This window comes from Ascaphus truei, chromosome 18 (assembly GCF_040206685.1).
Source record: "Ascaphus truei isolate aAscTru1 chromosome 18, aAscTru1.hap1, whole genome shotgun sequence".
NCBI classification, from domain to species: domain Eukaryota; kingdom Metazoa; phylum Chordata; class Amphibia; order Anura; family Ascaphidae; genus Ascaphus; species Ascaphus truei.
In genome coordinates this window covers 21,635,290-21,658,743 of record NC_134500.1, presented here as the reverse complement: position 1 = coordinate 21,658,743, position 23,454 = coordinate 21,635,290, and the positions used below count along the sequence as shown (strand labels likewise).

Genomic DNA, 23,454 nt, shown 5'->3' with positions numbered 1-23,454 from the left:
TTCACACAACTGTATGTATACAAATGTTTGTATAAAGAGGTGGTACAAAGGATAAGTCTAACTGTTGAAGTGTATGTATATATATATATATATGTATATGTATGTATATGTATATATATGTATATATATATATATATATATATATATATATATACACACACACACACACACACACACACACACACACACGTTGACAAATCACAAAAAAATCTACTCGCCACCTAGTACCAAACGTGTGCTGCTTGGGCCAATATTTACTCGCCCGGGGGTTAAATCCACTCGCCCGGGGCGAGCAAATGTATAGGTTTGTCGAACACGATATATATATATATATATATATATATATTATATATATATATTATATTATATATACTTTTTTTTTCAAGAGAATATATAACGGCAGTAAATGAAGGAGTGATATCTGCGGGGAGAGGGTGCTCTCAAAGGGATGACTAGTCTCAAAACAACATGAATACAAACTTTAAAATAAGCATACTCTCCTTATGCATATACAATATAGTTTGAATTTATTAAAACAGGACAACAATAGTCCACTAGCAAATATAAAACAGTAAACATAACAGTAGATAACGTCAACTAGGTGTAGCTGTAAACTCACGGGAGTAATGATATATGCCTTGAGGGCTAAATGTATCTCTTAGGAGGATTTTGTGTCCAATGAACAAGTATGTAGTAGGTAAGTATCCCACAAAGTCCTGTAAAATATAGAAAGCGGTGAGGAAGTGTGAGGCTCAATAGGATGTTATGGGTGTAGGTAATCCGGAGGATAGATGGTAATAGTCCCTCTGTTATTGTGGGGAAATCCCAATTAAGCTGATTAGGGATCAACACCCGCCACGCACCCGTCAGCTGGCCCCACAGTAGATGATGGGATAGGTTTTGGCATACCTTTTTACCCGATAACCAGTTAACCCGTGTACCTTGATGTTTTGGCCAGTGATGTCCGCAGATAGCTCAAAGCGCAGAGAAGTCCCAAATGTCTCGGGAACTTGATGTACAATCTGCAGCTAATACGGGAATTACTCTGCCTTCCTCAAAACAAACAGCTCCGTAATAGAAAGCCTCACACACTGAAAACTCCACCGCCGGGAAACTCCTCAGAGCAGCTGATCCACCAGTGTTGGCGTGATGACGTGCCCTACGTGTTTCGTCAGCTGTGATGCTGACTTCATCAGGGGATGCTAAAAGGGTGTGCTGAAATGGTGTACTACTGGGTGTGCTACTGATGTATTTGTACACACTAAGGGTGTGCTACTGATGTATTTGTAGCTAAATTGTTGCCACCCGATTGGTTGGTTTTGATTGGCAGGTGTAATTACACTTAATTGACACCTATACACTGTTGTATTGTTACATTGGGCAATCTGGGACAATACATATGCATAAAACAATCGCATAAATTGCGAATAAATCTTTATACAATTAAATAAAATAAATAAAACGGATGTAATATAGATACATACATATTCTATACTGATGAAAATGATGTATATAATGAAATAAATATATTTCATTATATATTGACTCATTGAGCAGGTCAGCCTATCATATCAGTGCAGATTGTGCCATTTTGGGCTTTACCTCTCTGTTGATACACTGTGCGCTGTACACAATGAAACACTGCACTATACAGTGAAAGGCTATTATATAGCCAGCACAGCATTGATGTTCATATATATGACTGGCATACTGTTATTCCATCTATTGTACTGTGTGATTTATCGAGCAGATACATTTCATATACCATTATATATTGTGTAGGAATAGGCTACACTCCTATGTTGACATACCAGGCATGGGAGTTATGTGCAACTGAAACAATCTTAGGTAATATCCCATATCTGAATCATGTCTGCTTCAACTGTTAATTAAATTAAGCATTGACACCTAGGCAGGGAACACCCTATGTAGGAAACAATCTGTTTGAATGTGCCTCAGATGTGCTAATTAAGCAGACAGAACCACTGTCAGGTGACTTTTTAGGCCTATATAAACCCAGTCACAACAGCTAGTCTGCCTGCAGCCCATATCCAAGTGGCCCATTATAAGTGGCAAGACGACTGAACAACTGAAGTTTAAAAGGAAGGTCAAAAGAAGTGAGGAAGAAGTGGACACCCCATCTGGCCCTGATTCCTGCATGTGAACTATGCTGGAAAGGAGGATATCATCAATACCGGACTGCATCATTACTGCTGTGATGCTGCCTTTACCATTTATATTTGCTGTGACTTCACTTCTTCTCAAATTATGCACTTCTTTTTACCAGCCTCAGTATGTCTCTAACTCTATTCATATATCTCCATCTCTCCTTCCTTCCCCACTTCTCAGCTCACATGAACTCCTTTCTTACCTGCGTCCTCTGACACCACACAGCTATATCCCCTACACTAAAAACACACCCCTACAAATCATCCTCACACATCCTCTTCCTATCCATGCTTCTCCTCCTTGCTTCTGGGGATATCTCTCCCAATCCTGGTCCCTGCCTTATTTCTACTTGCTCTCGTCCTCGCCTGCCAAATGCAATCTCTACTCCTTCTGGTGTTAACCCCTCCAACCTCATACCCATCTCCTGCCACCCTCCCTCCTCTCTCCCTTTCTCCTGTGCCCTTTGGAATGCTCGCTCCCTTTCTAACAAGTTCCTCTCTGTGCATGACTTCTTTCTCTCTCACTCCCTGCTTCTCTTTGCTATAACTGAGACCTGGCTCACTCAGTCTGACTCTGCTCTGGAAGCTGGCCTTTCCTTCTCCCACACTCCGTGCCCTGATGGCAGGGGTGGAGGTGTGGGGCTCCTGCTCTCCTCTCTCTGCTGTTACCGAACCCTTCCTATTCCCCCCTCTCTTGCTTTTCCCTCCTTTGAGGCTCACACTGTCCAGATCTTCTCTCCTCTCCCGGTCCATGTGGCGGTCATCTATCGCCCACCTACCTCTACTCATTCCCCTTCTGCCTTTCTCTCTCACTTTGAATCCTGGCTCTCTTTCTTTCTCTCCTCAGACTCCCCTGTTCTTCTCCTTGGGGACTTCAATTGCCACATTGATGACCCCTCTCTCCCTTGGGCTTCCCGCTTTCTTTCTCTAACCTCTTCTTTTGGCCTTCAACAGTGGACTGCAGCCAGCACCCACAAGGATGGCCACTACTTAGACCTGGTTTTCACTAAAAACTTTTCTCTCTCTGATTTCTCCATTTCCCCTTTTCCTCTCTCTGACCATCACCTCATCTCATTCTCTCTATCTCGCTTCTCCCCTTCGCCACCTCCATCTACCCCCCGGTTCTGCAGATCCTTGCGCTCTATTCACTTACCTGACTTTGAGTCCACTTTAAGCTCCACCCTCTCCTCTCTCAGCTCTGCTACAGACCCTGACAACCTGGTCAGGAACTACAACTCTGCCTTGTCCTCGTCTCTTGATCTACATGCCCCGCTTTCTCTCTGCCGCACTCGCCCTTCTAACCCTAGACCCTGGCTAAATTCCCACACGCGCATGCTGCGTTCCTCCACTCGTTCCTCTGAACGCCTCTGGAGGAAGTCTCACACTCTCGCAGACTTCCTTCACTACAAATTTATGCTATCCTGTTTCAACTCTGCCCTCTCGCAAGCTAAACAAGCCTATTTTTCTGCACTAATCAACATGCACAAGTCTAACCCACGCCGACTGTTCTCTGTCTTTGATACTCTACTCAAACCACCCTCAGCTGCCTCTCCTTCCTCCATCTCCGCTCAGGACTTTGCTGACTATTTTAAGGAAAAGGTGGAATCCATACGTCAGAACATCCCCTCTGTTTCTTCCTCCCATCCTACACCTCTTCCTAACTCTCCTCCTGCCTTCCTTGACTCTTTTTCCACTGTCTCAGAGGAGGATGTGTCGCTGTTGATCGCCTCCTCTCCCTCTACCACTTGCCCTCTTGACCCCATTCCCTCCCATCTCCTAAAACCTCTAGCTCCTACTATAATCCCTACGCTCACACACATTTTTAACTCCTCCCTCTGCTCTGGAACCTTTCTATCCTCCTTCAAACATGCAACAGTCATACCATTACTCAAGAACAACAAGCTTGATCCTACCTGTCTTTCTAACTATCGACCTGTCTCCCTCCTGCCTTTTGCCTCTAAACTCCTTGAACGTCTTGTATTCTCTCGCTTGCTCCATTTTCTCAACACCTATTCTCTCCTAGACCCTCTACAATCTGGCTTCCGCTCTGCTCACTCCACCGAAACAGCCCTCACTAAAATAACTGACGACCTCCATGCTGCCAAAGACAGAGGTCATTACACTCTGCTCATATTACTCGACCTCTCTGCAGCATTTGACACAGTGGACCACCCTCTTCTCCTCCACATTCTCCATACTCTAGGTATTCGGAACAAAGCTCTATCCTGGATCTCATCCTACCTCTCCCATCGTACTTTCAGTGTCTCTTCTGCTAACACCTCCTCCTCCTCTATTGATCTCTCTGTGGGGGTACCCCGGGGCTCTGTCCTGGGACCTCTTCTCTTTTCTCTGTACACACTCTCTCTAGGTGACCTAATAACATCTTTTGGGTTTAAATATCACCTCTATGCCGACGACACACAAATATACTTTTCAACACCTGTCCTTACACCTGCTGTACAAACCAAAGTTTCTGAATGTCTCTCTGCTATATCATCCTGGATGGCCCTCCGCCGCCTTAAACTCAACATGGCTAAAACAGAGCTCCTCATACTTCCTCCCAAACCTGGCCCTACTACCTCCTTCCACATTACTGTTGGAACTACAATCATTCACCCAGTAGCCCAAGCATGCTGCCTAGGGGTCACACTCGACTCCTCTCTCACATTCGCCCCTCACATTCAAAACATTTCTAAAACTTGTTGCTTTTTCCTCCGCAATATAACAAAGATACGCCCTTTCCTCTGTTGCTCGACTGCTAAAACTCTGACTCAGGCCCTCATTCTCTCCCGTCTTGATTACTGTAACCTCCTGCTGTCCGGCCTTCCTGCCTCTCACCTGTCTCCCCTACAATCTATCCTAAACGCTGCTGCCAGAATCACTCTACTCTTTCCTAGATCTGTCTCAGCATCTCCCCTCCTGAAAACCCTCTCCTGGCTTCCGATCAAATCCCGCATCTCACACTCCATTCTTCTCCTCACTTTTAAAGCTTTACACTCTTCTGCCCCTCCTTACATCTCATCCCTAATTTCTCGTTATGCACCATCCAGACTCTTGCGTTCTTCTCAAAGATGTCTTCTTTCTACCCCCTTTGTATCTAAAGCCCTCTCCCGCCTTAAACCTTTCTCACTTTCTGCCCCACACCTCTGGAATGCCCTTCCCCTCAGTACCCGACTAGCACCCTCTCTATCCACCTTTAAGACCCACCTTAAGACACACTTGCTTAAAGAAGCATATGAATAGCACTGTGGATATTCTGAACACGATACATAAAGCGTGCCCCCCTGCAGACGCACTTACCAGAACTCCCTCCTACTGTCTCTGTACGTTCTACCTACCAATTAGACTGTAAGCTCCTCGGGGCAGGGACTCCTCTTCCGAAATGTTACTTTTATGTCTAAAGCACTTATTCCCATGATCTGTTATTTATATTATCTGTTATTTATTTGATTACCAAGGAAGAAAAAAATGCACAGATGCGCACAAGGGATAGAATTAGTATTATTTTTATTAAAACAAACACATAGACAGCTGAGAGGATCCAACCCCTCCTCAGCTCAATGGGTTAACTGCCCAGATACACAAACCATACATATGGTCTCTAAACATAGAATACCCTAAAACAGTGTAACACACACAACAAAAGAAAAACACAATCAATGTTAAAAATAAACAAAGAGAGTACTAACAGCCCAAGGGAATTTAAATAAAAACCGCCATAGAGAGCTATAATACCGCTGACAGGGGGAAACGAACACTCACACTAAGGCAAAGGTGGGGGTCCACTGATGACCGTACAGGATCCGGATCACGGCACCAGGGAAGGTGAAATCAGCCACCACTAGAGCCTCAGGCAGGCTCCGTCTCAGCCTCTCAGCAAACACGCGCAGGATGACCTGTCGTGACCTCTACGCGTTTCGCACCACGGTGGCTGATTTCACCTTCCCTGGTGCCGTGATCCGGATCCTGTACGGTCATCAGTGGACCCCCACCTTTGCCTTAGTGTGAGTGTTCGTTTCCCCCTGTCAGCGGTATTATAGCTCTCTATGGCGGTTTTTATTTAAATTCCCTTGGGCTGTTAGTACTCTCTTTGTTTATTTTTAACATTGATTGTGTTTTTCTTTTGTTGTGTGTGTTACACTGTTTTAGGGTATTCTATGTTTAGAGACCATATGTATGGTTTGTGTATCTGGGCAGTTAACCCATTGAGCTGAGGAGGGGTTGGATCCTCTCAGCTGTCTATGTGTTTGTTTTAATAAAAATAATACTAATTCTATCCCTTGTGCGCATCTGTGCATTTTTTTCTTCTCTGTTTCTCAGGGTGTCCTCCCCCCTTTTAGGGGGGATCACCTCTGAAGTGGGAGCTTCTGGGGAGACGCTCCATGCACGTGCAGCACAGGGATATTTCCATCCAATACATCCGCAGCACGAGCGCTGAATATCCTTCTCTCTACTTTATTTGATTACCCCATGTATTACTACTGTGAAGCGCTATGTACATTAATGGCGCTATATAAATAAAGACATACAATACAATACAATACAATGTGCACATTACACTGCACCTTTTAGCACATGCACAGATCAGTTTATAGCTGCTGTCCTACACAGGCTTTATCCACATACCACCAACCTATGATTGTGTTTAACCCTACCTGTACTCATATTGATTTCTTGCACTTTCTAGCCAGATTACTGAGTTTTAGTCAGAGTCTATTATGGTATGACTATATACACATTGGACCCATTAGCTCTCACTGTGGTCCAGAATGCTGTTTATTAGATTTAGCAGGTGGGTTCTACGTATAGCAATCATAGGTTGGCTTTATGGGTATGTTGTGTTAGAGACTGCTTCTATCACAGAACCAGCAGGTCACACCCTGGCTACTTCGATATCATAGCACGCAGCAGGATTCATTACCCTATCATTTGATAGGTACCTTCAGGTGGTCATTTTGCTCATTTATTCACCACATTGTGTGGTATATATTACAACTGAGCAGACACCTTTAGGTCCACGTCACTACCCCATGCCCATCCCCACCCTAATTTTAACATATCACATATTTGTTTTTTCATTTATTATATACTTCAGTGTGTAGACCCTTTTTTAACATTATCCAATAAATGCTATGTTTAAATAGTCCTGGAGTGCATCTATAAATGAACTTCTAGTTAGAGAGAAGGTGACAATTCATCGTACTCTTTAATTTCGATATACATTTCATACAGTTCATATGATGCACCCAATGCCAATCTAGGCATTAGTGGGCGCAAATCATTAAACCAATTATACTACATTATATTTGTGAGCAGTATATTCCTTTTGTGTTTTCATATAATGAAATAAACCTAATAAAATGTGAATCCAAAAGTATAAATGTGACTCAGTCTATTATAACAAATATATTGTAATTTTAAATAAACAAAAAAATGAAAAGTGAAAAAGGAATTTAGTATAATAATAAATATTCTATTCTTTTATGATTTAACCATAAACTAAAGTGTGAATAACACACAAAAACCCAACCACAATTTGAGTTGAGTCCATATAAAGCCAGGAGGAGATGAAGCCTATGGGGCCCAAAAAGGAGAATAAGGACTCTAGCTAGACAATAGTGCTAGTGTCCAGGTTCTCGTTAAGACCTCCTGGAATCAAGCTATTGAGCTTCAATATCCAGAAGGTCTCCCTACGGGAGAGGTCCTTTAATCTGTCACCCGCCAGAATGGATGGAGGGATAACTTCTAATCCCATGATTCTAAATCCCTCAGTATTTTTGTTGTGGTACAGGAGAAAATGTTTTGAAACATAGTGGTTAGTGATACCATTAAGTATGTTTCTCCTGTACTCTATAAATCTAACGCAAAGAGGCCGTGTTGTGCAGCCTTCATATTGTACATACTGTAGGCCGCACCCACATGTCAGCAGGTAGACAATACAAGTGTTTTGACAATTTATGAAACCCTCAACAAGAAAGGATTCCCCGCTAGAAAATAAAACAAAGTTCTTTTTAGGGTCGAGGAAAGTGAAAGTTAAGTACCTGCCTCTATTGCATCTAAAATTACCCGAGGGTTTCCAATTGCAAATAGTATTAGAAGGCGATTTTAGTTTTGAAAGTGCCAACAGACTTTCCGGTATATAAAGGAGGGAGACTTGTCAACATGCCCCCTGAGGACAGGCTAATGTGTTTCATGATGGCTTCGACTGCCTTGTGTAATTGGCTAAATTTAGTTAGAAATACTGTCCGATCGTTCCAGTTTGACTGACACCTCTCAATTTTATTTTGAGATTTAATCTTTGAGGATTCAAGCAATTCCGATCTCTAAATTCTTTTGAAGACGACAGGACAACATCCGTTGAGGATTTACCATGGGGTTTTGGATTGAAAGAAGAAGATAGAAGATTGAAGAGAAGAATTACAGATGAAGATAAAAGACAGTGAAAGAAGATGAAAGAAAGAAAGAAGATGGTTTTTTTTTTACCTGATGCTGATCTTCAAGGTGGATGGCTTGGATTGCGGGTGATGACATCGCGGAACGAGAGCTTGCAGATACGCCGGGATTCGGAGGGTGAAGACTTCTAAAGGTAAGTAAAATATTGAATGTATGTAATTGTTTTTTTCCCCAGGTTTTTTTATTGTATTTATTTCTTTTTATGTATTTGCTTGCCCATTGACTGATAATGTATTAATCTGTGAGTGTACAGATAAATACAGTGACAGGCAATGCATTTTTTTTGGCAAATGCTTGTTTACAATTGATTGTAATTTTGTCTGTTTATTATTTGGATGAAATTGTTTGGAATTTGGATGGCTTGTTTTTAGTACATTTTAGGATTGGTTAGCATTTTAAATTAATTAAAAAAAAAATTGGCTAGTGCTTTTATTTATTCAATTGATTGGTTGGCTAGTGGTTTTATTTCTTGAATTGTTTGCTTGGATAGGTGTTTATTTAATTGTATTATGTTTTAGAATAACATAATTTTTATTATTTTGCTATTTTGGTGATACATTTTAGTGATGTGTACTATTAGGCTATTTAGTTCTTTTATTGTTGTGATGTTTAGGTTCTTGTGTATTTATTTTATTATTGTGTATTTTTGGCCTTAATGATTTTTATTAGGTTGACCATTGACTGCTATAGTGGCTTATCATGGCCATATTATATGGCTATGATATACCACTGGTCCAATCAATGGGTAGAGTGTGGGAATAGTGGCCCCTGGGTGGGTGGTTTGGCCACCCGGGTGGGTAGTGGGGGAGGGTGGGTTAACCCCTTAATTACCATACAAAGAATTTAATAAATGGGCCAAATGTAAGAACCTTAATAATGACTGTGGCGGGAGAGGGTTAACCAGGCCAATAATAAAGGTATTATGCCCGACTGGTTAACCCTAAACCCTGTTGGGAGTGAAGGGGTTAAAATGTATTATCCCCATAATACCCTGTTTTTCCCTACACTACCGTTTATTGTCCCTGTTTTGCAGCCTGTTGGGACTGAAGGGGTTAAAATGTATTATCCCCATAATACCATGTTTTCCTCTACACTACCGTTATTGTCCCTGTTTTGCAGCTCAGAGGCTAGCTGCAGTTAAAATTAATGAATGAAAATGTGCTAATTGTATTTGCGACATAAGGGGGAGCTTTTAGCGCTGAACCAAGCGCTAAGTGAAGAAGTGTGCCTGCAAGTAAGTGGCTGCTTCGTAGATGGGTATCACTTTCTCAGCCGCAGACGTCTGAACCGCAAAGTCAATTGAATAAGTTGTCTACGGTCTTGCTGAAGTGCATACCCGTTACAATGTATCCACCGGGCTCGTTATCCACTTAAGGTGAATTGATGGCGTGTGTCTGCGGTTACCGATCAAAGCCAGCATGGATACATTGTATGCCGGCTTGTAACCCAGACTCATTATAGGTCAAACCGCAACCCACATCACAGAGCCCATTCAATTAAGTGGATAACTTGTGCTAGTTAAGAGCTAGCACTCTAATTTTTGGAGTGCAGTCAGTTACACATGTACCATGAACATACATATGAGTTTTATATTTGTTGCATATGCAGAACGTACATTTATAAATATACTATATTTCAATGGTGTTTTAAATGTAGAGGCAGGAACCCTTTCCTGCCGGTCCGGCAATGAAACCATTAACATGCCCATATGTTATGGAGGAATGAGATAAGGGGTTTTTCATCTCCGTACATCAAAGGGCACCCTGCTGACATGGTGCCCTAGTGTCAAGTGAAGTCCGGAGTTGAAAAGCCTCAGAGACCCTAGGTGTTGGGGTGGCCGGATTATTCCCAAGTAGCAGATACCGGTGTGAAGTATGGGCGCTTCACACTTGGTAGCGAAATCCCAGACTTACTATCGCCAGGTAAGAGGTTGGGCCCGGTATGCTAAGCAGCTTAGGTGTCAAGTTGGCACATGCTCTGTGCAAACCGGGAAGCAACTTCTGCCCTTTTTGTGAGCTACTGGCAAGTCTGGGATAGGTGAGAAAAGTTGTTCCCACGAGTGGATTGGGTGTGTATGTTAGGTATTGGACCCTTAACCCTATGAAGATGCCTTCAGCCCAGTCCCAGTTTGTTCCATCTCAGATTCATCTAAGCTTTTCCAAGAAACGTCAAAGTTACAGCGTTAGCGGTTCCGGAGTGTGAGGGGTTAACTACATCGTAACCAAGGATCGTACCCCTCTTCCAGAATTCGTTTGAGCTAAGGATTCCCTAACGAATCCTGTAAGGACTTTTTTGAAAGAATTCCTTGTGGCGGAGATATAGGGCTGGCAATTTGTGCCCCTAGCCAAGGACTGTCGCACGGCTCACATCGCACGGCTCACATCGCACGGCTCACATCGCACGGCTCACATCGCACACCCACTTGCAGGAGTGTCCAGAGACTTTGTTTCATTCCATGGACATTTTGTTTCATTCCCCCATCGCAGTATGTGTATATTGAGTGTAATTGTGAAGTATTGTGTGTTTGTCTTAAAAGGAAATAAATTACAATTTATTTTACCCGCCTTGTACTGCTCAGTCCAGAATCCCGGTATTAATTTGTTAATGAGACCTGGTCTACCGTGACAATGACGTCCCAACATATACCGCTAATGATTTTAGTTGAAAAGCATATATTTTTCAATGGAGTTTTTGAACAATTACAAAATACAAACGCACTGCCTATGCAGTAAGCATCGCAAATTGAATATTTGCCGGTAAATGGATGCTCAAATCACAAATTACATTGCGCATCTGCACCTGTTATGTTTTTTCCCCCCCTCAAATGGCTTGAATGTCAAATGTATTTTAGTCAAATATATTGGTGCAAGGAAACTGGATTAAATTGAGGCATAGATGCAATTGGTTTGTACAATAAAAAAATTGTATCCGTGTGCTAAAAAAAAAAGTTATTGTCAAAATCGTCTGCCAAGAAGTCACATAATAACCTTCATAAGTACCACACATAATTTGTGACTGTTTTTAAATCTTTTTAGCACAACGATTTTAGAGACGCAATGAACACTCTCACAGATCATGTTAGTACTTAAGCCCCATAGTCTTATACATGGCCCACTATATATCAAACAATAATGTTGAGATTCAGCAGTACAATAATTGCACTACATGTATTAAAGAAAAAATACATCCTATTGATTTCAAGGGAATCTAATTCATTAATATACATCTGGTGCAGAATTGCACCACATTTGCCTTAATACACAGCCCCCCTAATGGGACTTTCTTTGATTTGGTGCATTATTTTTGCACTGTTTTGCCCACATTTTGCAGCCGGGAGTCTTTGATAAATGACCTCCATTGATTGTCACAATTTGTCCTGATGATAATCGGAGAGATTGATGCTCCCCTCCAACAGTTGTTTTTTTTTTTTTTTTTTTAAAGCTTTTTATTTCAGTCAAAAATAAATGAGCAGTCAGTGGGGGTTTGCGTCTCTGAATTCCTAAATGTACCGTAATTCCTCATTAAAAATTCAAGAGTGCAGAAAACATTCCTCAGGTACATAGCCCAAGTAAAAGGTAGAAGTGAAAACAGCAGAGGCAAGAAGGTCAGGATCGTTTTCACATTGCAGTAGCCAACTGAAACCTACATAATGTGGGGCTCATTTTATCAGTGTCCCACATTCATATAGAGCAACTACTTTATTTTTTAAGGCTACTTTATTTGTCTGTTGGAATTTCACATCCACTCCAAGACCTTTTCATCAGTTGTGATCTCTAATGCTACAGTGCTGACATTCTCAGCCAGGACTGCCTGACTGTGCACTACTTCTGGAACTAACCAGGTCATGTTATAAAAAGCATACAGTATGTGTAAGGCAGAGTTTCCAGGCAGTGAGACACAAATCCGAAGCCAGAGCTACATGCAAAGACACTTCTAATTAATTACTATTACTATACCGAGGTGTGGGTCCACAAAGTACCAACAACAGTTTCTACATTAAAATAATTAAAATACACCTGCCAACTTCTACATTTCAAAAATGTATTATTTTACTGATCTATATTCCTTCATATTCACACTTTAACATAACACTGTATTGGGCTAAAAGCAACATTTTGCAATTACTTCTGTAACCGTGTCCTGCTAAGTGTTTGCTTTCCATATAAAGTGGATGTTGCAGCTATCATGTCAATCATATGTTATGATTGATGCTTAGCATATATAAAATATTGAAGTGCTAAATGTATGCTGGGTTTAAAAATTCTTACCCATTTAAAAACAAAAGAGTCAGCACATGACTTTAAATTGTGTTCAGCCAGCCCCGCACATCTTGCGTAATCCATTAATTCCCACTTTAATCAACTTGGGCTATGTCATTTTAGTACCACACAATAAAATCCAATTTGCTTCTCTGCAGCTGATCGTCATCACTGTACGCTCGCCACCATGCAGTTTAAATGCTGAGCCTGCATCTTGGTTGCTGAAAGCAAGGACCTCTCTCTCCCTCCCCAGCACTGTTCACCTTGCAAGTGCAGCTGGTTCTGCAGAATAGATCTCTGCACTGAACACTCCCCAGTTAGCCAAACCAGAGAGGAATGAAGCTGCATGCTCCACAGCAATCAATGCTGCAGCAAGACTACAGCAATTAGCAGCGAGGATGTTATATCAGCTGAGCAGATGTTATAGTGCTACGTCAGATATTCTCCTTCAGGTGGTGAATCTATGCTGTTCTGCTTCCTTTTAGAGAGATGTGGATACCTTGCCCAGCCTTCAGCTCCTGTATCTCAGCTTTAACAATATTTCAAGGTAAGAGTGCGTTCCTATCCATTTTATTGCGTATCGTAAACAACATCAGCTCGCTGTTATTAACCATTTTAACTCTGCGATGTACTACAATTGTCACACAGCAGAAGCTGGGTCAGAAAAACATTATACAATGTGGCTATATGATGGAAATTGTTTGACAGCTGTTTATCCTTCTTGATGGTACATAGCATCTGATCCACCTTCTTAGCCACTTTCACCTTCAGTAACTGACCAACTGGGTAGGACTATAGCTGGGCATATTAACTGATGCAGTCTAACCAATAGTACTTACCAGGTGTCCTATATCTACAGTAGTTATCCAAAATTATAGGCATGATATAGCCATAGCTACTACCTGGCTGCCTTCAACTAGACCTCCAGAACCCCTCCTACAGGAGGTCAGGCTGTATAAGGTCAAACATCTTCTACAGCCATCTCACTTGCGGGTAATATATTCAGGCCCCAGTAGTCACTTGGAGTTGGAATACCGTGGTTCAGAAATTCACAGATAATGCTAATGCCTCTTATTTGAATGTAGCTGACTCAGTGGTACCATTGAACACACCATTTATCTATGAAAGGGGCCTGCAACACATTGGGAAATGGGTAAAGCCATTTCAACGATGCAGGATAATAGCGATGTTTGCTTGTCATTGGGAAATTGCTTTGCACAAATATTAGAGGTTACAATAAAATAGAATAATTTACCTCTGAAATATATTGGAGATACTGTGCTACAACACACAGAAGGCCCAATCGAAATGAAGGAGGCAAAATAAGAAACAGTTTTGTATTAGAATAACAATGTGTACTGTATGTGTTTTTAGGCAATATTAGATTATATTTGAGATATTTGTAAGGCCAAGTTCAGGGTGGCTGCTACGGACGCTTGCGTCCATGCGCGCCTCCCCCGCGTGCTCCTGCAGCTCGGCGATCTGTGCGCAGGCTGCAGGAGTTGGGTCGCGGCATTTGGGGGAGGGGCGGGGCGAACGTGTCACAGAGCTGATTCGCTGAACCAGTTCCCGTGACGCGACTGCCGCCCCAAATATCATTTCGGGTTGTAGCGGCAAAGTGTAGCAGCGTCAACGCTGCACTTTGCCGCCGGTTGAGTTTTCAGTTTGAACACTCCCACCGAACTTGCGACGGACGGACGGGCGCGCAGCACGTCGCGTAGCAGCCACCCTGAACTCGGCCTTGGACTCTTCATGTTGCATGGCTTTCTTGTTTAACGGAGACAACTTTTTTTGCAATCTTTCCTTTTATTACAATTTGAATGTCTCATGCTTCTTGTGTTTATTTTTGAATGAACTGTTTTTGTTCATTACTGTCCTTACAATGTTATTCGCCTGATCGTTTATGTATTCCATTGAGTTTGTGCATAAAGATTATTAGGGCATATAATCTGTAGCTCTAGTTTTGCTGTCATTTTGGGTGGAAGTAATGAACGTTTTAGTTAAGTTTAAAGGCCAGCACCTTTTTTTCCCCCCATATTTATTTGAATGTGTTACTTTCTTGATGTTATGACTATTTTAATACTTCCTTGATTTAATGCCTTCAGTACCAAAAATATATTTATTGGTAACATTGCAATGTATTGCCAACCCATCTGGCCCCAAGTATATATATATATCTATATCTTTTATGTTCAGATTTATGAGGTTTCGCTCTTTTTAATGTTCAGTCGGTGTAATATGTTTCAGACACCAGTTTATGTTGCCATTTCTTTGTTTTCCTTCGAACATGGAAAAATTCTATAAAAAATCTTAATTGGATAAAAAAAAAGATGTTTAAGGAAGTCTGGCACGATAATCAGCACAGATCACGTTCTCATATACTGTAAATGTGTTCCATTACATTCTGCATCGACTGCTGAGATCGAGAATGTTATACATTCAGCTCACATAGACTTTCTGCAACATTTCTGGAAGTTATGGAACAAACATTTCAAAGGTCATTGTGATATTGAGTACATCATTTTCTTGCTGTGTTCCTGTGTCATGGTAAACCAGGGGTGCCCAACAGGTCAGGTTTTCAGGATATGCGTGCTCCAATCCAAGGTTGCTCAGTCTTCAACTGAACCGCAGATTGAACCACCTGTACTGAAGCAGGGATATTCTACAAAACTGACCTGCTGGTAGCTCTTGAGGACTGGAGTTGGCCACCCCTGTATGTAAATGCTTTGCCTGAACACTCCCCTTCTTGAGTCAGTGAACTTTTCTATGTGAGGGTTCTAACCTCTATGGCACTGTGGGAATTTTCCATGGCAAAATGCAAAGCTACCATGAAGACATACAGGGGCTTATGCAGAGAGGTACTTCTTAAATTCGCCGCAGGATTGGAATTTATTGTAGTGCTATGCAGGGTACTCCGGTAGCGCGGTGTTCATGAAATAGCTAAGTAGGCAAGTTTCACTTGGCGTGAAACTCGCCATTCAGAGCCGCGCGGTATTTGCCCACAATACAGCCAACTTTTGTTGGCGGGCAAAATTTCCACAGAACGCGCCATTTAGTAGCTCCGATTGGCGCGTACATGCGCATCGGAGCTACTGGAATCGTGCGTGTTCCCGCATTGGCGAGATCACGCTTCTCGCCACACGTCTGGCGAATTTAAATTGGCCCGCCAAGTTCTCGCCACTAGCTGCCTAAATGTGGACATTTTTGCCTCTAACCTGGCGAATTTTACCTTAACGTTCCTCTCTGCATAAGCCCCACAGTACATTATAAATACTTAGCAGCAATGAGAGACATCTTCCTAAGGCTGATGCAGTCCCAACTAGGATAAAGCTTTAAACAGGCAATCTAGCATCTTAAAAATATATATATATATATATATATAAATATTTTTTTTTGTTTGAATATATGCAGCATTTGATTATCTTTATTGAAAACGAATTACCTAAGCTGCCGAACAGTTTATTCTCCCGTTATCGAACAGCAAATATCCTGCTTCCCAGGGTTCACTATATGGCTGCCTTTCAGTTTCAAATCAATCCTTCAGTCAGTGTAACTCAACAGCTACAATGTATTCTTTTATTACTACAGTAACATCTGTTGTTACAGTTTGCAGCTCAAACTGCCAGGAATACTGGCAACAAATGATCACAAACAGTATATAAACACAATCTTTAATGAGTTTTGAGTTCAAATAATATAAAAAGGTAGTAAGTATTATCTAATTCTACAGAACTGATTTATTTTCTAATCTTTTTTTTTTTTTTTTTAATTGAACCAGAGTTCTACATTTATTATGTTTGGGAGTTGGGCCGTGAGCCTTTGTTGCTCTCTGCATCCCTTCCAGCACCATCACTACATATTGCAGTAAAAAGAAGTCCCTATAAAAGCAGGAGCAAGCCCCCAAGTGGTTCCCTGTCGCTCACAGGGTGGGGAACTCTGTAAGACTGACTGTGGAAATTCCTTTTCCAAAAACAGTCAGCCATGACTGTTCCCCTTCTCATTGAGAAGGTATCATGATATCATCAAACAGCCACAGAAAAGGAACCCTAATTTTAATGTAGGAGAACAGTTGCCAAGCTGAAAAAAACATGCATTTTTTTTACAAGATATTAATATAATTGAAATAAAAATAAGTTGGTCAAAGTATTTTGTGTCTTCTATGTGGGAATGTCCATGTAACTGTTCAGCTAAAAGGCCTTTGACATTGAGGGAGCTCAGTCTGTGCACCTTTTACTTTGGGTGTCCCATTTGGTATTCTTTAGGAGTGTCTCAGTGAGTAAAGACACTAACTGACACTGAGATTGCTGCAGGGGAGCCTGGTTTAATTCCCGGTGTCGGCTCCTTGTGACCTTGGGCAAGTCACTTTATCTCCCTGTGCCTCAGGCACCAAAAACATAGATTGTAAGCTCTACCTGTGCCTGCAAAATGTCTCTGTAAAGCGCTGCGTACAATTAGCAGCGCTATACAAGAACATGCTATTATTATTATTTTAGAGTTAGAGTCCCACTTCATGAATACTTGTGCTAAACCAGCTACAAACAGTGGCATTCTTTTACATTGAGTAGATGGTTACATTTAATTTTAAATCAGTCGGGGAATTTGTAGGACAGAAGCACTTCTACAGCCAAGTTGGAGCAGCTTGGAGTCTGGCGAGCTAAGCAATGCAGCAATTGGAAAAGCCAAAACACAGAGGAGGAGAAGGTTGTGATGTAATTGGAATCTCAACCAACTATAAGTAATTTCAGTAGGTTATAAATTCAAATTACCCACTGCTGTGTCAATTTAGAATGATAACTGCATCTGCTACAGCCGTGTATCCAAATTTACCGTGAGATTCCTGAAGAAGTCGTACCGACGAAACGCGTTGAATCAGTGTTCATCCATTGCAAATTCGTGACACGGAGTCCTGGCAGCCGGAGATCTTTAAACACAGCATTTCCGCCCTCAACTTCCCTCAGGCGGAAGTGACGTAGACGAGAGCCGAGACGCGGAAGTGAGCATTACAGTGTGTGTACTGGTGAATAGGTTGAACAACAGTCGGGATTTCGTACCACGAACTGCCAATATGTACTGAATGTGAGTGCACATTTATATGCTTTTATTGTCATTTTAATACAATTTGAGATATACTGCGCAATTAGTATTTTTTCATTATTTCCTGGGTATACCAACCACAGATGGAAAGAAAAGATTATCAAAGGGGTTTACACATGTGGAGTTCCTGATCCATTGCTCCATTCAGAGAGAGGAGTATCTCTGTACTGCTTTAATGAAAAGGAGGAAAGTGTGAGTGGAATATTTTTCACTTATACTGTATCCATTCGGGTTGAAATGGTACTACACCATGCTGTTTCTGTTATTTTCTTTCATGACGGTGACGTGAACGCTGGCGCTCCCCTGAACTTTTGAAGAATTTTGGGATCCAACAGACTAAGAGAACAGTCTTTGAAAAGGCTTTTGAGTAGCTTTTCAATTATGGGTGGTGGATTTAATTAGTCACTATATATTAACTAATTGATCACAGTTCACAATATTATATTTTTTTAGGTCACTTTATTATATATTATATTTTACATTTATTATTATTATAGGACACTATGTACTAAGTAAGCGCCGTTACAATTAATAGTTTTGAAGTATTGAGCCAGGTATGAGTTATATTTTTGGTAGTATACCAGTTTACTGTAAACACGTGGTATTTGTATGGTCTACAGTCTAGACAATAATAGAATAAAGTAGATTGAACCGTTATATAATAAGGACTTGACAGAGAAGGAGCCATACACTACTTACAACTTTTCCTATACTTTTGTATTAAAATTCCCAGATCATTAGGTTGTGGTAGATTGCTGTAGTGTCAAAGACGAAAGTACCATTTAAGCAGCAGGTTTGGATGTTGGGGCATCTCATATACTGTACCTACAGTGTGTGGTCCATTGTGTTCTCATACAGTGTTTTGTACTTATGTTTTGCTTTAAGGCACTGCCAGCATGAAGAGTGATGTGTAATTGGATATATATGCTATAAATATTAATAGATAAGTAGGTTTTCTTTCTCATCTTCTTTTCTCTCCTGTTGTCCCTCAGGAATAAAATGTGTTACTATTAAATTAAAGTGCAGTATTTGTTTATTAAGTGTGCACCTTAGAGTGTTGCTTAAATAAAAGCATTGAGTTGTTTCTAGAAAAGTATTTTTGTTCTTTGTTCTAAGGCCCCGGACATGTTTGCTGCGTGCTTGCGGAAGCGTGCTGACGCGCGCTCCCGCTCAGCACTGAGCTCCTACAGCCGCAATTAGAGCGGCTTTAGTAGGGGCTCACCTGCGCTTAAAATTCCCCCGCTTGCCGGCGAGACAGGCCGGTCACGTGAGCGATTCGCCCAATGAGGGCGAACCAGCTACGTGACGTCACTGGCCCGCCTCCTTCCAGTGACGCACCCGCCCCCTGACGGCTACTGAGAGCGCTTGCGGTAAGCAACCGCAAGGCCAGGGAAAGCACCCGCTTTCCCTGCGCCTCAGCACGCCAGCAGGGGCCATGGACTCGGCCTAAGCATGTATACAGCACTGTACTATATGTAAGATGTGGGTGGTAAAACCTCTGATGGCGCTGAGGGTAAGTAGCTGGAAAAGAAGTCTTGTGCTGAGGTGTCTTTGGAATGGCTCAGAGAGGGAGACAAGAGAAATACAAGCACCACTATGGTGTATTACCCTTTAAACAATGTGAGACATATGCATGGAAATATGGAGCATTTAGTGGTTAAAACAATTGTTAATACAATTGATGTAAAATATGAACTGTAACAGGGAAGACGAAGAAACACGTGACCGAGTGTTTCGAAACGCGTAGGAAGGTATTGTGGCCATCCAGGGACACCGTAGCTGAGCCAATCCGGCAGTGACGTCAGCGGAGGAGACGCGCGCTATCCACTCTGTTGTTTGAGAACACGAGTACTCCTGAAACCTCCCCGCACGCTTCCAGCACGTCCAGCAACCCGCAGCAGACGGCCAGCCCTGGTTAAAGACCCCGTACCAATGCACATGTCCTACTCCAGGACGGTGAGTAGGATTTCAGTTTTACCTGGTGGAGCAGCAAGGCTTTTTTCGGCCGAAGTGCTGGGAAGCCCTCAATTCGTTTATTAACAGAAGATCATCTACTGTTTATTTTACAGTTCATATTTTACATCAATTGTATTAACAATTGTTTTAACCATTAAATGCTCCATATTTCCATGCATATGTCTCACATTGTTTAAAGGGTAATACACCATAGTGGTGCTTGTATTTCTCTTGTCTCCCTCTCTGAGCCATTCCAAAGACACCTCAGCACAAGACTTCTTTTCCAGCTACTTACCCTCAGCGCCATCAGAGGTTTTACCACCCACATCTTGCATATCTGGTTGGAAGATCCCAGATTAAACCTCCACGGCAGCTCCAGGACTACCTACTCTCTAGGACTGTATCCCAGGTTTTTGTTTTTACTGTTTGTTCAATATTGTTGCACTAGTGCTTGTATACACTTATTTTTTACACGACTGTACTATATGTAGGTTTAAAAGGCACCATAGGCCACATTGATTGACTACATTCTACAAGCGTGGTTGCGCCTTCTGACAGAGAAAATACACTTTATTTCTGGTATAATAAATCTGGCTCAATTAGCCCCTGATCTCAAGAGCTTACAATTTAATATTTGATACCTGAGGCACAACAAGATTGAATGACATCTCACGCATGGTGTGCCAAAGATTTCTTGGCCGTTACCAAATCGCTCATAAGCAGCGGATTACTAGTCAAAAATCCGTATTCTGTATTGCAAATCTCTTCGTTTAAACCACGTCTATAAAAAGTGACAGCACACGGTATAACAGCAAAATAGCCAGATTGTACTTGCTTTTGAAGCGGAATGACCTTAGGTGGTGCTAACTTCGTCTCGAGCCTGACATATGGGTTTTGATTTCTCAGCAAAACCCATATTTCAGGCTCTGGATGTAACTCGCAATACCAATCTCACTACTCTGAAGGAGGAGAGGGGAAAAAAATGTGAGTTACTAGAAGCGATTTTGCACTTAGCGGAGCTACTAGAATTCAGCTAGTTGTTAAAAAATGCGAATTTGAGCGTTTTTGGTCATTCGCCCCTTATTTGCACAGCCGGAATGACACTGCTAATTAAAAAGCCTTTTCTGCATGGTTTGGACATGCGAGAAGGGTTTACAGAATAGCAAAGCATGCCAATCCGATTGGAAAGGTGCTTTTTGACACGGATTAGCACAGCTCTCCGTTACTAGACTCTCTCCCTATTACTTATACATGTGATACTGGCATTGAAATATAACAACAATGCAGTTGTCTGCCTAGAGCATATTGTTGTCATTATTTTGCTCAGCCATAAACCCATCACAGTTACAAGTTCAGTAGCAAGACATTTATAGCCCAGATCTTAAGAGCATACTTTAAAAATATATACTTTGTAAAAACTGGGGCGCTCCCAGTTTCATACCAGGGTATCTGAAAAAAAAATGTATGCAGTGAAGAACATCCAAAATAGGTCCTGTCAAGCTATCTAATAATTAAAGATAATTTTGGACAAATGCTAATGGAAACACACACATCTACCACTGGAGTATTCCAAAGGCAGTCACATACTGGCTTACCGCCAAAGGAGTTCCACCACCTATAAATACCATTGCAATATGTATTAGATTTTTCGGAAACTAGGTACTCCACATACAGTAGCAGTTAGTACAACTTCTGGTGCTTAAAATGCATTTAACAAGGTTAAAAGAAAATGGGCATAATTACACACTTTTTTTTTTTTTTTTAAATTGTGCATCTCGGGATGAATTGACGAGACATTGTGCTTGTTCGTAAATAACCCTAAAATATGTAAATAAACAAACCGTTCTCGAACCACCTGGATTTAGTAATCGCCACTCTTGGGCAAGCCATGGATTTATTTTGTATTTTTATGGAGTAGCTACAATTCTCATAATGGAATCTGCTCGCTGTATTGGTTATAACTCATCTGTGCTATAAAGCTGCCATTGATCTTTTTTTTTCAGCTGGCAGGAACATTACTTGACAAACGTCCAACTTCTAGGTCTCTGTGATTTAATGTTTCATGCAAAACCTTTCACAAAGATATTGCTTTTAAGCAGCAATCCCAAATATGCGCATATACTGTATTTTGTTATATATGTTTGACAGCAGTAAATAGTAGGGATCTGGGGGAAAATGAACAATGTTTTTTTTTTACTACATCTAACGAGGCCTTACAGTATGTGCCAGGATCATATTTGAAAAATATTTGGGCTACAAAATAGTTCAGACCTTCGTAAAATGAGCGTTGAATGTAAAAAGAAGGTTCATATGCGACTAGTTTGTTTAAAAACGAATTTTGATGCACTGCGCCATGTTGAATACCCGATTGATACACTTTAAATGAAAACATGCTTATGTATATTTTAAGATTTATCACTAGTATTAGTCACCTTTGATTATTAGTGCAATATTATTTATAATCGTCAATACTGTGAAAATAATACATTTTGTTAACATCTGTGCTTCTTTTCAAAAACAGTTTTTGGTTTATACATGGCAATTTAATTCTGAGCTAACATTAAAAAAGTCTGTTACGGTGCACAGAAATATAGTACATAGAGAAAATAGTGTCTACTGCGCAAAATACTCAGCGGTGACCTCCTTTCGCAGATAGGGAATACCTCTTGCAGCCCATCTTGACACAGATGGAACAGAGAGGGGAGCAGGACCAGATCCTCCACCAGCAACACAATCTCCAACTAGATCTGACAGCAAGAAGAAGACAGGTTGCACCAAGGTACGTTTCTAAGGTTTTATAGGCAATAAAAACGCAAATATGCAAAAAACGTACAATTTAAAAACAAACTGTAGACAGCATGATCCACCAGGAGTCCTGATTTTATGGTGACATTCACTGGCTTATCTCCCTGATGAAGCACTATACGTGTGAAACGCGTAGGATCATTTGAGAGACGTTTTTGTTTCTGAGACTTTGATCTCAGTGGAGGACCACTTCTTCCGTTTCCAGTATTCGAGCAGCCCTCATCGCTTCACGGTTTGTGGAAGATGTGGTCCGCGCAGTGAATTTTTCCATCAGTTGGGATTCCCGGTGGATCATGCAGTGTCTACGGTTTGTTTTTAAATTGTACATTTTGATATTTGCCTTTTTATTGCATATAAAACCTTAGAAACGTACTTTGGTGCGCTCTGTCTTCTTCCAGCTGTTTTTTTTTTTTTTTTTTAAAGTACATACCATTTTCATCTTCATGCCTAGTTCAGTCCATTTTTGTTTGGCAAGAAAAATAAAATGTATGCCGATGGTGCAGTTTGAGAAATTTGAGGTTAGTATATAAACACACGCAAGTGCAATTTAAAATGATATTGCCATACGCCAATTTCGCTCCAAAAAAAAGTTTGTGCCGATTTTATACAGAGACCCAAACATATTATAGAAAGTTTGTCAGTCATTCTCTTGCAGTTAAGATGTCACGTAAGGAAAATAAAACAAATATTTATATTTGAGGTGCTTCTCTGTAGTGAGC

The 23,454-nt window shown here is 41.2% G+C and overlaps 1 protein-coding gene across 8 annotated transcripts in view; it reads left to right on the top strand.

The window, feature by feature from the left end:
• LRRC49 (leucine rich repeat containing 49) overlaps positions 1 to 23,454 on the top strand; it is a 100,370-nt gene that overhangs the window by 24,587 nt on the left and 52,329 nt on the right. For 6 of the 8 annotated variants that reach the window (XM_075575827.1, XM_075575824.1, XM_075575826.1 and 3 more), the window contains one exon: positions 13,366 to 13,427. The exons of the other annotated variants lie outside the window; for them this stretch is intronic. In XM_075575827.1, coding sequence (XP_075431942.1) covers positions 13,366 to 13,427 — 62 coding nt within the window. The remainder of the gene's footprint in view (positions 1 to 13,365; positions 13,428 to 23,454) is intronic. 8 annotated transcript variants of the gene reach the window in all.